Source organism: Salvelinus fontinalis, unplaced genomic scaffold (assembly GCF_029448725.1).
Source record: "Salvelinus fontinalis isolate EN_2023a unplaced genomic scaffold, ASM2944872v1 scaffold_1465, whole genome shotgun sequence".
In the NCBI taxonomy this organism is placed as follows: domain Eukaryota; kingdom Metazoa; phylum Chordata; class Actinopteri; order Salmoniformes; family Salmonidae; genus Salvelinus; species Salvelinus fontinalis.
This window is the reverse complement of record NW_026601674.1, coordinates 21,819-38,321: the sequence shown is the minus strand read 5'-3', so window position 1 is coordinate 38,321 and position 16,503 is coordinate 21,819. Positions and strand designations below refer to the sequence as shown.

At 45.4% G+C, this 16,503-nt stretch overlaps 2 protein-coding genes across 2 annotated transcripts; both read left to right on the top strand.

The window, feature by feature from the left end:
• Positions 1 to 428: 428 nt before the first annotated feature.
• On the top strand, positions 429 to 2,670 carry LOC129849459 (fish-egg lectin-like). The gene is made up of 5 exons (XM_055916284.1): positions 429 to 575; positions 658 to 891; positions 1,063 to 1,280; positions 1,412 to 1,530; positions 2,133 to 2,670. The coding sequence occupies exons 1-5, from the start codon at positions 521 to 523 to the stop codon at positions 2,272 to 2,274; spliced, it is 768 nt and encodes a 255-aa protein (XP_055772259.1). The 5' UTR covers positions 429 to 520; the 3' UTR covers positions 2,275 to 2,670.
• A 7,675-nt stretch (positions 2,671 to 10,345) lies between these two features.
• On the top strand, positions 10,346 to 15,336 carry LOC129849460 (fish-egg lectin-like; the record flags this gene model as incomplete). Its single annotated transcript, XM_055916285.1, has 4 exons — positions 10,346 to 10,589; positions 10,787 to 11,004; positions 11,136 to 11,254; positions 15,118 to 15,336. Coding segments are annotated over 4 exons (723 nt in total), but the record flags the coding sequence as incomplete, so codon positions are not given.
• Positions 15,337 to 16,503: the final 1,167 nt, after the last annotated feature.

Here is a 16,503-nt window from a genome sequence, read left to right as displayed (position 1 = left end):
CAAAAGTGTTTTTACCATGTATTAACTTGGGGGGGGTGAAAAGTTATATAATCGAGGTACATTTGTGGGGGTTTTTATCGAGGTACATTTGCGTTAATTTAAAAGTATATCAGTTTCTTTCACTTTGACACTACAGAGTATTTTGTGTAGATGGTTGACAAAAAATTGCTATTATATCTGTTTTAATCCCACTTGGTAATAAAAAATGTGAAGAAATCCAAGGTGTGTGTGGACTTTCTATAGGCACTGTATTTCAAAATGTAAACATGGCAAATGCATATTTCAATGTAAACACAGAAAACATGAGAAGAACAAATTAATGATCTTTGTCGTCAGGTGACATTAACACAACTCTCCTCTCTCCCGGACACCGGACACCATCAAGTCTTCGTTTAACAGGTGGAACAGGAAGCCATCATTGGTGAAAGGTATGTGCAAGGCTATAAAAGCCCAGTCTTGCAAGGGGACAATTGAAGTCTGGTGTACAACCAAACTTATACTGTAGATCTACAGAGACATCATGAGAGTCACTGCAGCCGTCCTACTGGTCCTCTGTCTCCTGGCCATCAGTCATGGTAAGTTACCATCAAAGTTTGCTCCATAATGTCATCCTCCTTTCTCTTGGTGTACTCTACTCATATGTCTTTGTCTCCATAGCATGGGACTGTCAGGAGGTAGTAAACATCAAGAATCTGATGCAGATCGATGCAGGACTTGGGCAAGTGGTTGCTACAGACACAAGTCAAGTCCCCTACTACCTGGTAGGTGATACATGGATCCGCCTGCCTGGTTCCCTGAAACATATCACTGTAGGACCAGCAGGGATCTGGGGTGTCAACAAGGCAGACTCAATCTACAAGTATGTGGCCGGGAACTGGGTGCAAGCTGCAGGTAAGTGGAGAGCATTACTCAATATTTATCCAGACGACACCTTTTTAGCATTCCTGATATCATCAGGCTGTTGATTTTTTTTTTAAATTGTAACTTGTAGGTCATTTGGCAGTACTTACAGATATGTGCTCCTTGCTTGTCTGTCCGTCTGTCTGTCTTTGTGGTCTTCAGGCCTTCTGAAACAGTTGGATGCTGGAGGTGAACAGTTTATTGTGGGGGCCAACATGAACGATACTCCATTCTGTCTGACACGTAGTGCCACAGTTGGCTACAAGGGTCCAGGCTCACCCCTTCCATGGACAGGATTGCCAGGAAGTGTGAAGTACTACAGTTGTGGACCCTTTGGGTGCTGGGCAGTCAACAAGAATGATGATATCTACTTAATGAGTGTAAGATCTGGGAGAGAGTGTGAGAGCTGGAGCAGAGTAGTAGAGGATGGAGAGTGTCAGTTATTCTAAAACTGTTTCGTATTATAACTGTTGAAATGGTCCTAAAACCCTGATTGAATCTGTTTTTCCAGCTGAATCTAGACTGCCAGAACAACGGGTGGAGTCACATTGATGGCAAGCTTTCCATGATTGAGGTGGCAACTGATGGTAGTGTTTTTGGGGTCAACTCTGAGGGTAGTGTTTTTACCAGGTAAGGTTGCTACTGAACTATGTGTATAATAATGGTATACCTTTAATTATAATTCTTATCCTTACTGTACGTGCTTAGTGAAGCTCTTTACACAACAACTAAAATACTGTAGATATATAAATAAAACCAGTCAAATATAATCAGATCTAAACGTATAGGACTTATAAAGAAGTGTGTAGACATTGTAAGGTAAAATATGTAAAGTGGGATGTCCTGTAAAGCTACAGTTTGTGATAAAAACAACAACTTCCCAGACACCCCACCACTAGTTTTGGTAAACAGCTGAGGAATGTAGTTAGAGACATGTAACTACTCTCAAATCCATACATGGAGCTACGGATGCAAAGACACATCAATGATTTGTTAAAAAAAAAGTAACATTTCTTAAAGCTATACATTGTTTGGTTACAATAACATTGTTTACAAACAATTGAGTAAAAGCTTACATATTAGCTTCTGATATGGTTGAATAAAGCTCAAGAGGCAGAAGTTATATTCTTTAATAATTGAATAAAGCCATTGATTTTTAAGTCCAAAAATGGATGTACTTAAAAAAATGGATAATCTTTAAAACATGAACCCCAAACTTTTCTTCAACACAGAGACGGAATCACAGCCAGTAAACCAGAGGGCACCGGATGGAGCAATATCCCAATGTGTATGCGCATGGGCCACGTGACCTATGACCTGGGCCATCTTTGGGTCGTCTCCAAGTCTGGCGTCACCATGGTGTGCACACCTTAGCCTCTCCTCTGCATCTGAAGGCCATTCGGGATCTGTCTAACGTTTACTTACTAACTCATTGATCTCTCTTTCTGGTAATTTCAACATTAGTTAATAAAAATCCTAAATTTAAAACCTATTGCTCTACCTATTATTGTCAATGATCTTATTGACATTTAAAAAAAAATGTATTTGATATTTTCTTGATCACTCTTTGATTAACACCTAAATAGATCTTTGCCATGGCTGCTATTTAACTGTAGTGTAAAACTTGGGCACTGTCATGTTGCTCACAATCCACATGGGTTTTGCTGTGCTTCAGAGGTCATCAATAGGGTTGGATGGAATCCTTGTCATTGTTTATTATCTCATTATATAATAATTTCTTTCAAAAATAAAGCATTCCTTTTGAAACTATTGTAATTTCTGTGTTATTGTTTTTTTTTGTTATCATATTGAACAGAGGGATTTTAGGTTGCTCTGCCAAAGGTGATTTTAGCATCGAAATCATGGTGGGGCAAACTCAACCAATTTTTTTTTGATACATGCCAGCAAAGCCACTGCACAACACAAACTGCCCACAAACTGATAGATCCTACATAAAGCTGTCCCAACAGCAGAGCTTTCCTTTCAGCACCATTGAGTGAATCCTGACCACCACTACACCTAGCTCTCAGCGGAGCCTGGCAACCTGGTCTCAGTGTATTTAGTATTATTCTGTACGTAAATCCGAAACACTCAATTTAGTATGGTATGTATTCAGTTGTGGATGTCCATTACCATTTTGTATGATATGTTACGAATTACAATTGGTATTATATTTTAAGAATTTGCAAAGCGTACAATATGTTACACATTCTAGCTAGTTGGCTAACGTTAGCTAGTTGGCTTAACTATTCTTAGGTAGGGGAATAACTTTTTCTTCCCTCCAGGCCTGAGGGTGCACACGTTCTAATAGACTTAACTTGAAGATACGGCAAATAGGAGTGGCAATATCATCCGCTATTATCCTCAGTAATTTTCCATCCAAGTTGTCAGATCCCGGTGGCTTGTCATTGTTGATTGACAATTTAAAAAACACTGTTTGTTGTTGACATGTTGTGCCTAAGTTTGCTATTCTTGCCAATGAAAAAATCATTAAAGTAGTTGGCAATACCAGTGGGTTTTGTGATGAATGAGCAATCTGATTCAATGAATGATGGAGAGGAGTTTGCCTTCTTGCCCAAATTTTCATTGAAGGTGCTCAACTTTTTATTATAATTCTTTATGCTATTTATCTTTCTTTCACAGTGTAGTTTCTTATTCTTTTTATTCAGTTTAGTCACAAGATTTCTCAATTTACAGTACAGTATGTTTGCCAATCGTTTGTACAGCCAGACCTATTTGCCATCTCTTTTGCCTCATCCCTCTCAACCATACAATTTTTTAGTTCCTCATGTGTTGGACTATAACACGTTGGTGCTTAGCAACCTTATTAAACAACTCTACAAAATATACCACCTACCAAGTACAGTAGGTGGGTCACAAAGGGAAACAACGGAAACTTTAAAATCACTTATATTGTGGCATTGTTGAATACTCGTTTTTAATTGTCTTGAAGGACATTCTAGAGCGTGCATTACTTCTCTCTAACGAACAGTATATCAAAACATTAGAATTCAATGGCAAGTTCGTTCTTACATGTTCTACATTTGAGCTGCTTTTGAACCTACAAAATTTCAATTCAAAACATTATTGGCATTGTTGAATTTGATTATCATAATAGCAGGCCACGACTGATGGTTTGGTTAGCTAAATTGGTAAGTCTCTGCTTGGTTACCACGCCAACTATTGTAGATATCTATACTGAACAAAAACATGCAACAATTTCAAAGATTTTACTGAGTTACAGTTCATTTTAGGAAATCATTAGGTCCTCATCTATGGATTTCACATGACTGCGAATACAGATTGTTGGTCACAGATGCCTTAAAAAAAGTGGGCCTCACAATGGGCCTCAGGATGTCATCATGGTATTTCTTTACATTGAAATTGCCATCATTAAACTGCACTTGTGTTCGTTGTCTGTAGCTTATGCCTGCGCATACCATAACCCTACCTGCACTCTTTTCACTGCAAACCGCTCGCTGTTACGTTCCCCAGTTTCTGTGTTGTAGCTTGTGCATTTGAGTGTGTGCGGTTCAGGAGATTGCTGTCCCCGCAGCAGCTGATTGGTCAGCCCCAATTGATGATTGGAGAGCTGACCCTGCCCCCTCGTCAAGACGCAGCTGTCTCTAATTACCAATGCCTTTGGAAGCTATAAAAGCCAGTGTTCTGTTGTTCAGAAGAGAGAGATCATAGGCAGCCTTAGATCATTGTAAGCTGAGATCATTGCTGGAGAGATTGAATGTGATATAGATCATTGCTGAGAGAGGAGGTTGATGGCTGAGGGTTATAGCATGTTGGTCATTGGTATGTACTGTGTTAGTTGTTGCTGGGAGCAGTTGGTATGTTCTGTGTGAGATTGTTACTCAGATAGAGCTTATATGATATCCTTTGTTTCTTAGTTTGTTTGAGATATTGTTTTTCATTTTTCATTTGTTCCCAGGGGGGAAGGCACCTAGGGAGTGCTGAGGCAAGAAGCCCGTGGGCATACATATACCCGTAGTATATTCACTGTCTAGGCACACTAGGTAAGTCCTGGGCCGCCCACCCACTGTATTTTGGTTAGTGCACCAGGCGGTACTAAATTACCTAAGTAGTGGGTAGACAGGTTAGATAGGAGAGTGGGAGCTTTGATATTTACTTTCTTTGCTTTGGTTCCGTCCAGCCCCTTTTCCCCATATTACTGTGTAAATGAATAAAATCCTAGTAATCGGTCAATTCTGCCTTTTGTTGTCCTTTGTCACACCTACAGTCCATACTTCTTTCACTTCACAGGGAGTTGAGTTGTAGCAGGGTGTTGCGTTCCCTCTTCACAGAGGCGTGCGTAACATAATGGCCCCTTCCCCCCTGGGAACAAACGTAACACCACAAAAATTGCAAACATACAGTTTGTAATAACAAAAACCAACGCATCCCCAGTTAGTTAACCCGTGATAGAGCGTCAGCAACCACATTCGCCGAGCCCTTCACATAGGCTATCTGTACATTATATCCTTGTACAATCAGAGCCCACCGCACAAGGCAGCGGTTCTGATTGTACATTTGTTTCAAGAACACCAATGGATTATGGTCCGTGAAGACCATAACAGGCAAGGCACTGGAGCCCACATATACCTCAAAGACCCATAAGGCTAGCAATAAAGCCAGCGTCTCTTGTTCAATTGTAGAGTACCTCGACTGACACGAGTTGAACTTACGGGAGAAGAAACTGACGGGTCGATCTACTCTGTCTTCATCTTCCTGTAAGAGAACCGCACCCACCCCCACTATACTAGCGTCAACCTCCAACTTGAAAGGTTTGTCAAAGTTGGGGGCGGCAAGCACTGGGGCACTACAAAGTAACGCTTTAGCGGACTCAAAAGCATAGTTACAGTCCTTGGACCACTTAAATGGTACCTTGGGACTAAGCAGAGATGAAAGGGGAGCTACTACCGTCGAGAAATTCTTACAGAATGTACAATAGTACCCTACCATCCCCAGGAATCTGTGCAACTGGCGGCGAGTCGTGGGAGCAGGAAAAGCAACAATTGCCTCCACCTTGCCAAATACTGGGCGCACTTGACCTCGTCCCACTTGTTTCCCTAAGTAAGTCACCGTAGCCTTCCCAAATTCACACTTGGCCAAATTGAGGGTTAAAGCAGCATTCTCCAACCGCTGAAACACATTTTACAAAGTGGAGAGATGATCAGACCAAGTAGAAGAATGTATCACCACATCGTCAAGGTATGCAGTACAATTTGGCACATCTGCAAACACAATGTTAACTAGACGCTGAAAAGTAGCAGGTGCATTACACATGCTAAAGGGCATCACAGTGTATTTTATGAAGTTATCAGGCGTAACGAAAGCTGATATGTCCGAAGCTCGAGAGAGCAGAGGCACCTGCCAATAACCTTTTAACAAATCTAACTTACTAACGTAAGCAGCAGAGCCAATTCTATCAATGCAGTTATCTAATCGAGGTAGAGGAAAATAATCAGACTTTGTAACTGCATTTACACGACGATAGTCCGTGCATAAGTGGGACGTACCATCAGGCTTAGGAACAAGAATACATGGGGAACTCCAGGAGCTGTTACTGGGTTTTGCCATGTCATTCTGTAATAAATAAGCTACCTCACTTTTCATTACATTAACCCGGTACGGATGCTGACGTATAGGAGCAGCGTTCCCTACATCCACGTCATGTTCCAAGATTGGTGTCATCTTTTTGACATTCAATCACCTTCTCAGGGGTGACAGGCATGAATGTCATGTAATTGGGGCGCGATTTCGCAGTCCCCTTCCTTAGTTTTTACAGGAGTAAAAACTGTCGGCCTTGCAGAAGGAATACTCAGTGCATTGTCTTCTACTCAACATTCTCAAAAATGGAACTAGCTAAATCCACCACATCTCCAAGCTTGCGAGATTGTGCCCTCGTTAACACACAAGCAGGAAAAACATGTGGAAATGCTTGAACCAATTTCTCATCTGTAGTTCTGATTTCTGGGTTTTCTACTACCTCTAACACAGGAGTGACGTTACCACCAGCAATATCATTCCCTAGTAGCAATGTGACTCTTTTTACTGAAGTGTAGACACTACTCCAACACGGAAACCAAGTCTGACACTAAGTGGACCCAGTGTAATGGTACAGGTACTGTTTTTGTCTCTAACCCCTGTAATATGACATGCGAGCCACTATATGTTTCAGGAGACCAGGGTAACGCATCAGTAATGATTACTGACTGCGCCGCCCCGGTGTCTCGTAAGATTTGAATGGGCTTTTGATCAGCTTGTTCTCCAGTTAAGGAAACACAACCGTTAGAGAGACAGGATCCGGTTTCTCAAATGCTGAATCAAGAACTCGATTCAATGGACGAGCCAAAGACTTGACTAAACCCAAACTTTTCCTTTTTGGGGACAGTGACTGGGAATGTTTCGGTTTATTTTTCAAAACCGGGCAGTCCACAATCACGTGACCCTTTTGGTGACAGTAAAAACATTCACGGATTTCATGAAAAGGCTTCTCAGAGGAAAAGCGACCTGAACGAGGCACTGATGACGTAATCGTTCGGCCTTCAAAACGAGGCGCACCAAAGACAGTCTTGTGTGTCAAAGCGTACTTATCTGCCAACACTGCTGCCTGGGCCAATGTCGCCACTTTTTGTTCATTTAAATGAACTACAATTCTATCAGGGAGGTTGCTTTTAAAATCCTCCAACAGCATCAACTCCTGAATATCAGCAAATGTGTTAGCTTTGCTAGCTGAACACCATCAATTAAAGAGACTCTTTGTCCCTTGCAAACTCAACAAAAGTACGGTGAGAGGGTTTCTTGTGGTTCCTGAAGCGCTGTCAATAAGCTTCAGGCACCAACTCATAAGCCCGCAACACGGTAGTTTTAACTGTTTCGTTGTGTAAACTGTCTTCCAGGGAGATAGCAGCTACTACTTCCTGGGCTTTCCCAGACAATTTACATTGTAACAGGAGCGGCCAAAATTCGAGTGGCCAATGCAGCGCAGCGGCCACATGCTCAAACGCAGAGAAATAGGAATCAACTTCCGACTCTCGGAATGGTGGGACTAAAGCTATATTTTTACTCACATCGAAGTGGGCTTGATGAGCAGCTTGTGGATTCACACTGGAGCCAGCATCTAGCGCCAGTTGTCGGATCCTCACCTCCTTGTCGGCTTCTATTTTCCTAATTTCAAGATCAAAATTCATCTGTCTCTCTTTATCTTTTTACTGCATTTCTAACCGGGCCAGCCTCACCTTCAGCCTAGCGACCCCGTCTGAACGACCTGAAGCAGAAGATAAAGGATCACATCGAGGCAATGTAAAGGGGGTACGAGCAACCCCTTCCTCCGCCCTGTCCTCCGACTCGGCATCGGAAAGTCTACCCGTCTCCTCTCCTTGCAATGAGAGAATACGTTCTCTCATTAAACCCTTCCTGACTAGCACCAAAAGCTCAGCCTTCAGGGCTTTCTCAGGGATAATGAATCCATAATGGTCAGCTATAGCTAAAAGGTCTACTTTACGAAACCTCAACAAACAATCAATAGAGGGCGCTTCAATGAACTTGGAGATGGCTGAGGCAGACATCTTGTACACAACATTCTACTGAACACACAAACTAAGCAAGTCATCCAAACTCACAACCTACCATCACACCTCAATCACTAACCACAGAGAGCTCAGTGCAGCAAGGTCCGGTGGGTTTAATGGAATCCCGGATGAGCCCCCATTATGGTACGCACGCCTCTGTGAAGAGGGAACGCAACACCCTGCTACAACTCAACTCCCCGTGAAGTGAAAGAAGTATGGACTTTAGGTGTGACAAAGGACAACAAAAGGCAGAATTGACCGTTTACTAGGATGTATTCCTTTACACAGTAATATGGGGAAAAGGGGCTGGATGGAACCAAAGCAAAGAAAGTAAATATCAAAGTTCCCCCTCTCCTATCTAACCTGCCTACCCACTACTTACCTAATTTAGCACCGCCTGGTGCACTAACCAAAATACAGTGGGTGGGCGGCCCAGGTCTTACCTAGTGTGCCTAGACAGTGAATATACTACGGGTACATGTATGCCTGCGGGCCTCTTGCCTCAACACTCCCTAGGTGCCTTCCCCTTCCCCCCTGGGAACAAATGAAACAGAATATCAAACAACACTCAAACAAACTAAGAAACAAAAAGGACATCAAATAAGCTCTATCTGAGTAACAATCTCACACAGAACATACCAACTGCTCCCAGCAACAACTAACACAGTACATACCAATGACCAACATGCTATAACCCTCAGCCATCAACCTCCTCTCTCAGCAATGATCTATATCACATTCAATCTCTCCAGCAATGATCTCAGCCTACAATGATCTAAGGCTGCCTATGATCTCTCTCTTCTGAACAACAGAACACTGGCTTTTATAGCTTCCAAAGGCATTGGTAATTAGAGACAGCTGCGTCTTGACGAGGGGGCGGGGTCAGCTCTCCAATCATCAATTGGGGCCGACCAATCAGCTGCTTGGGGAGAATTTCAGGAAGCCATCTCCTGAAACGCACACACTCAAATGCACAAGCTACAACACAGAAACTGGGGAACGTAACACTCGCCCACAAAATGCCATAGAGATGGACTGTATTAGGCCAGATGGACATACTGACAAATTCTCTAAAAAGACATTGGAGGCGGCTTATGGTAGAGGAATTAACATAAAATGATCTGGCAACAGCTCTGGTGGACATTCCTACAGTCAGCTTGCCAAGTGTACGCTCCCTCAAAACTTGAGATATCTGTGACATTGTGTTGTGTGACAAAACTGACCTTGTATTGTCCCCAGCACTTATGTAAGGATCATGCTGTTTAATTAAATTTAGTACCACACCTGTCAGGTGGATGGATTATCTTGGCAAAGGAAAAATGCTCATTAACAAGGACGTAAGCAAATTTGTGGATTAAATTTGAGAGAAATAAGATTTTTGTTCATATGGAAAATGTCAGCGATCTTTTTACTTCAGCTCATGAAACAACAACACTTGTGTTTATATTTTTGTTCAGTGTATATTATTAAAGGCTTTGTGTGTGTGTGAAGGGTGGGGTTATATCATCCTCCCATTAACTTTTCCTTGGAACAGGTTGTTTGTAAAATATAAATAGCTCATTAAAAGTTTTATGGGGGTTGAAAGCTGTTTGCAGGGCTACTGCATATAAGGGGAAAAGTCTGTGTTCAACCAAACTGCAACCAGACTTGTACTGTAGATTTACAGAGACATCATGAGAGCCACTGCAGCCGTCCTATTGGTCCCTGTCTCTTGGCCATCAGTCAGTAAGTTACCATCATCTGGAAAATGATTTTACAGGCAGCTCTACAGTACATTAAACTTGGAATTGATCATCAAGTTGGCTCCATAATTTCATCCTCCATTTTGCTGCTGTACTCTACTGATGTGTCTTTGATCTGGTGTCTCCATAGCATGGGACTGTCAGATTGTAGTGGACATCAAGAATCTGATGCAGATCGATGCAGGACTGGGGCAAGTGGTTGCTACGGACACAAGTCAAGTCCCCTACTACCTGGTAGGTGATAAATGGATCCGCCTGCCTGGTTCCCTGAGGCATATCACTGTAAGACCAGCAGGGATCTGGGGTATCAACAAGGCAGACTCAATCTACAAGTATGTGGCCGGTAACTGGGTGCAAGCTGCAGGTAAGTGGAGAGCATTACTCAATATTTATCCAGAGGGCACATGCTTCTTAGCTTTCCTGATACCATCAGGCTGTTCTTGGAAAAATTATTCATGTTTTACAAGTTTAACATTGTTATTGTAAGTAGTTTTGCAGTACTCACACATAAGTGTTACTTGTTTGCTTGTCTGTCCGTCTGTCTGTCTTTGTGGTCTTCAGGCCTTCTGAAACAGTTGGATGCTGGAGGTGAACAGTTTATTGTGGGGGCCAACATGAACGATACTCCATTCTGTCTGACACGTAGTGCCACAGTTGGCTACAAGGGTCCAGGCTCACCCCTTCCATGGACAAGATTGCCAGGAAGTGTGAAGTACTACAGTTGTGGACCCTTTGGGTGCTGGGCAGTCAACAAGAATGATGATATCTTCTTAATGAGTGTAAGATCTGGGAGAGAGTGTGAGAGCTGGAGCAGAGTAGTAGAGGATGGAGAGTGTCAGTTATTCTAAAACTGTTTCATATTATAACTGTTGAAATTGTTCTAAAACCCTGATTGAATCTGTTTTTCCAGCTGAATCTAGACTGCCAAAACAAGGGGTGGAGTCAAATTGATGGCAAGCTCTCCATGATTGAGGTGGCAACTGATGGTAGTGTCTTTGGGGTCAACTCTGCAGGTTATGTTTATACCAGGTAGGGTTGCTACTGAACTATGTGTATGGTTCCACCCTTTTCCCACTTAACTTGTGATAATAACTTATAATTATTATTCTTTATGTATACATCTTATCCTCACTGTACATGCTTTGTGAAGCTTTTTACAGAAACACTTAAATAGATACATAAATAATATCTGGAAAAAGAAATCAGATCTAAACTTATAATAGACTTACAAAGAAATGTGTAGACAGTGTAAAATATGTAAAGTGGGATGTCCTGTAAAGCTAATGTTTGTGTTAAAAACAACTACATGTACTTCCCACCACTAGTTTTGGTAAACAGCTGAGGAATGTAGCTAGACAAATGTAACCACTCTCAAATCCATACATGGAGCTACGGATGCAAAGACAGGCCCCACATGTATATTTTGGAACATGTAAACAATGTTATTATAAACAAACTGTCACGCCCTGGCCTTAGTATTCTTTGTTTTCTTTATGTTTTTTAGTTAGGTCAGGGTGTGACATGGGGAATGTATGTGTTTTGTAGTGTCTAGGGGTGTTGTATGTGTATGGGGCAGAGTAGAGTAAGGTTGTCTAGTTATGTCTATGGCTGCCTGGAATGGTTCTCAATCAGAGACAGCTGTCATTCATTGTCTCTGATTGGGAGCCATATTTAAGGCAGCCATAGGCTTTTGTGGGTAGTTGTCTATGTTGTACGTTTGTAGCTGGTATTTGCACTTACGTCTAGCTTCACGATCGTTTGTTGTTTTGTTTCGTTTTGTAATAGTGTTCGTTGCGTGTTTTTCCCTTCTCTAAAATAAAAGATGTATTTTGCACACGCTGCGCCTTGGTCCTCTCTCTCACCCATAGACGATCGTGACAGAACTACCCACCAGAATCGGATCAAGCGGCGTGTGAAACAGCAACAGGACCCACCTACACAGGATTTCTGGACATGGGAGGACGAATTGGATGGTAAGGGACCTTGGGCTCAACCAGGAGAATATCGCCGCCCCAAAGCTGAGCTGGAGGCAGCGAAAGCAGAGAGGCGGCGATATGAGGAGCTAGCTCGGAAGCAGGAGAAGGATCTGGGCTACACTACGTGGGAGGAGATCGACAGGTGGGCGATCGACCCAGGGCGAATGCCGGAGCCCGCCTGGGATTCTGTGGCGCAGTGCAAGGAGGGATACCGGCGAATGGAGGCAGCACGACGACGCGGTAGGAAGCCTGTGAGTAAACCCCAAACATTTCTTGGGGGGGGATAAAAGGGAGAGTGGCGAAGTCAAGTAGGAGACCTGCGCCTACTCCCTGTACTTACCGTGGAGAGCGAGAGTACGGGCAGACACCGTGTTACGCAGTAGAGCGCATGGTGTCTCCTGTACTCGTGCATAGCCCGGTTCGGTACATTCCAGCTCCACGTATCGGCCGGGCTAGATTGAGCGTTGAGCCGGATGTCATGAAGCCGGCCCAACGCATCTGGCCACCAGTGCGTCTCCTCGGGCCGGCTTATATGGCACCAGCCTTAGGCATGGTGTCCCCGGTTCGCCTACATAGCCCGGTGCGGGTTATTCCACCTCCCCGCACTGGTCGGGCGACGGGGAGTATACAACCAGGTAAGGTTGGGCAGGCTCAGTGCTCAAGGGAGCCAGTACGCCTGCACGGTCCGGTATTTCCGGCGCCATCTCCCCGCTCCAGCCCAGTACCACCAGTGCCTACACCACGCACCAGGCTTCCAGTGTGTCTCCAGAGCCCTGTTCCTCCTCCACGCACTCTCCCTGTGGTGCGTGTATCCAGCCCAGTGCCTCCAGTTCCGGCACCACGCATCAAGCCTCCTGTGCGTCTCCAGAGCCCTGTACGCACTGTTTCTTCTCCCCGTACTCGCCCTGATGTGCGTGCCCTCAACCCGGTACCACCAGTGCCGGTACCACGCACCAGGCCTATAGTACACCTTGAGAGTCCAGTGTGCCCTGTTGCTGCTCCCCGCACTAGCCTGAAGGTGCGTGTCTTTAGCCCAGTACCTCCCGTTCCGGTACCACGCACCAGGCCTACAGTGCGTCTCAGCCGGCCAGAGTCTGCCGTCTGCCCAACGGCGCCTGAACTGCCCATCTGCCCAACGGTGCCTGAACTGCCCGTCTGCCCAACGGCGCCTGAACTGCCCATCTTCCAAACGGCGCCTGAACTGCCTGTCTGCCCAACGGCGCCTGAACTGCCCGTCTGCCCAACGCCGTCTGAACTGTCCGTCTGCCAAGCGCCGCATGAAATGCCCGTCTGTACTGAGCCTTCAAAGATGCCCGTATGCCATGAGCCTGCAAAGCCGCCCGTCTGCCATGAGCCTTCAGAGCCGTCCGCCAGACAGGAGCCGCTAGAGCCTTCCGCCAGACAGGAGCCGCTATAGCCTTCCACCAGACAGGAGCAGCCAGAGCCTTCCGCCAGACAGGAGCAGCCAGAGCCTTCCGCCAGACAGGAGCAGCCAGAGCCTTCCGCCAGACAGGAGCAGCCAGAGCCTTCCGCCAGACAGGAGCAGCCAGAGCCTTCCGCCAGACAGGAGCAGCCAGAGCCTTCCGCCAGACAGGATCAGCCAGAGCCTTCCGCCAGACAGGATCAGCCAGAGCCTTCCGCCAGACAGGAGCAGCCAGAGCCTTCCGCCAGCCATGACCAGCCAGAGCCTTCCGCCAGCCATGACCAGCCAGAGCCGTCAGCCAGCCATGACCAGCCAGAGCCGTCAGCGAGCCATGACCAGCCAGAGCCGTCAGCGAGCCATGACCAGCCAGAGCCGTCAGCGAGCCATGACCAGCCAGAGCCGTCAGCGAGCCATGACCAGCCAGAGCCGTCAGCGAGCCATGACCAGCCAGAGCCGTCAGCGAGCCATGACCAGCCAGAGCCGTCAGCGAGCCATGACCAGCCAGAGCCGTCAGCGAGCCATGACCAGCCAGAGCCGTCAGCGAGCCATGACCAGCCAGAGCCGTCAGCGAGCCATGACCAGCCAGAGCCGTCATCCAGCCAGGATCCGCCAGAGCCAGCCAACCAGGATCCGCCAGAGCCAGCCAGCCAGGATCCGCCAGAGCCAGCCAGGTGCTGCCCCTCAGTCCGGTGCTGCCCCTTAGTCCGGTAGGGTTCATTTGGAGGGTGGCCATTTGGAGGAGGCTACCAAAGCGGGTATTGACAATGGTGGAGTGGGGGCCACGTCCCGCACCCGAGCCGCCACCATGATGGGGCCCACCCCGGACCCTCCCCTTTCTATTTCAGGTTGTGCGGTCGGAGTCCGCACCTTTGGGGGGGGGGGGGGTACTGTCACGCCCTGGCCTTAGTATTCTTTGTTTTCTTTATGTTTTTTAGTTAGGTCAGGGTGTGACATGGGGAATGTATGTGTTTTGTAGTGTCTAGGGGTGTTGTATGTGTATGGGGCAGATTAGAGTGTAGTTGTCTAGTTATGTCTATGGCTGCCTAGATTGGTTCTCTATCAGAGACAGCTGTCATTCATTGTCTCTGATTGGGTGCCATATTTAAGGCAGCCATATGCAGTAGGCTTTTGTGGGTAGTTGTCTATGTTGTACGTTTGTAGCTGGTGTTTTCACTTATGTCTAGCTTCACGATCGTGTGTTGTTTCGTTTTGTAATAGTGTTCGTTGCGTGTTTTTCCCTTCTCTAAAATATAAGATGTATTTTGCACACGCTGCGCCTTGGTCCTCTCTCTCACCCATAGACGATCGTGACACAAACAAACAATTGAGTAAAAGCTTACATTTTGGCTTCTGATGCAGTTGTATTAAGCTCAAAAGGCATTTAGAAGTTATATTCTTCAAAAATCAATAGCTATATAAATAATAAAGTCCAAAATTACTTAAAAATATGGATAAGCTTTAAAACATGTGAACCTCATCCCTTTCTTCAACAGAGACGGCATCACAGCCAGTAAACCAGAGGGCACCGGATGGAGCAATATCCCAATGTGTATGCACATGGGCCATGTGACCTACGACCTGGGACGTCTTTGGGTCGTCTCCAAGTCTGGCGTCACCATGGTGTGCACACCTTAGCCTCTCCTCTGCATCTGAAGGCCATTCGGGATCTGTCTAAAGTTCACTTGCTAACTCATTGATCTCTCTTTCTGGAACAGTCTTCTGCTTGAGAATTGAGGACATGAATTCATTAGAATCCTTCATTCTGAAACCTACTACTCTAACTATACTGTTCAGTACTTTATCTCTGTCAATAGTAATCACTGATCTTAATGATCTTGCTCACCAGCCACATGGGTTTTGCTGTGCATCAGAGGTCATTCATAGAGATGAAACCCAGCCTAAAACCCCAAACAACAAGCAATGCAGGTGTAGAAGCACGGTGGATAGGAAAAACTCCCTAGAAAGGCCAAAACCTAGGAAGAAACCTAGAGAGGAACCAGGCTATGAGGGGTGGCCAGTCCTCTTCTGGCTGTGCCGGGTGGAGATTATAACAGAACATGGCCAAAATGTTCATAAATGACAAGCATGCCAAATTCAATGGTTTTTAAAAAATACATGGATTTATTTTACTGACGATAATAAAAATGTCATTGTATGTTGATGTCCATATTCATGTTAGGGGTATAAACCATTAAAAAAAACATTGAATTTGGCATGTTTGGTACCATAAATGACATAAATGACATGGTCAAATAATAATCAGGAATAAATGTCAGTTGGCTTTTCATAGCCAATCATTAAGAGTTGAAAACAGCAGCTCTGGGACAGGTAGGGGTTCCATAACCGCAGGCAGAACAGTTGAAACTGGAACAGCAGCAAGGCCAGGTGGACTGGGGACAGCAAGGAGTCATCATGCCCGGTAGTCCTGACGTATGGACCTAGGGCTCAGGTCCTCCGAGAGAGAGAAAGAAAGAGAGAAGGAGAGAATTAGAGAGAGCATACTTAAATTCACACAGGACACTGGATAAGACAGGAGAAGTACTCCAGATATAACCAACTGGCCCTAGCCCCCCGACACAAACTACTGCAGCATAAATACTGGAGGCTGAGACAGGAGGGGTCAGGAGACACTGTGGCCCCATCCGATGATACCCCCGGACAGGGCCAAACAGGAAGGATATATCCCCACCCACTCTGCCAAAGCACAGCCCCCGCACCACTAGAGGGATATCTTCAACCACCAACTTACAATCCTGAGACAAGGCCGAGTATAGCCCACAAAGATCTCCACCACAGCACAAACCAAGGGGGGGCGCCAACCCAGACAGGAAGATCACGTCAGTAACTCAACCCACTCAAGTGACGCACCCCTCCTAGGG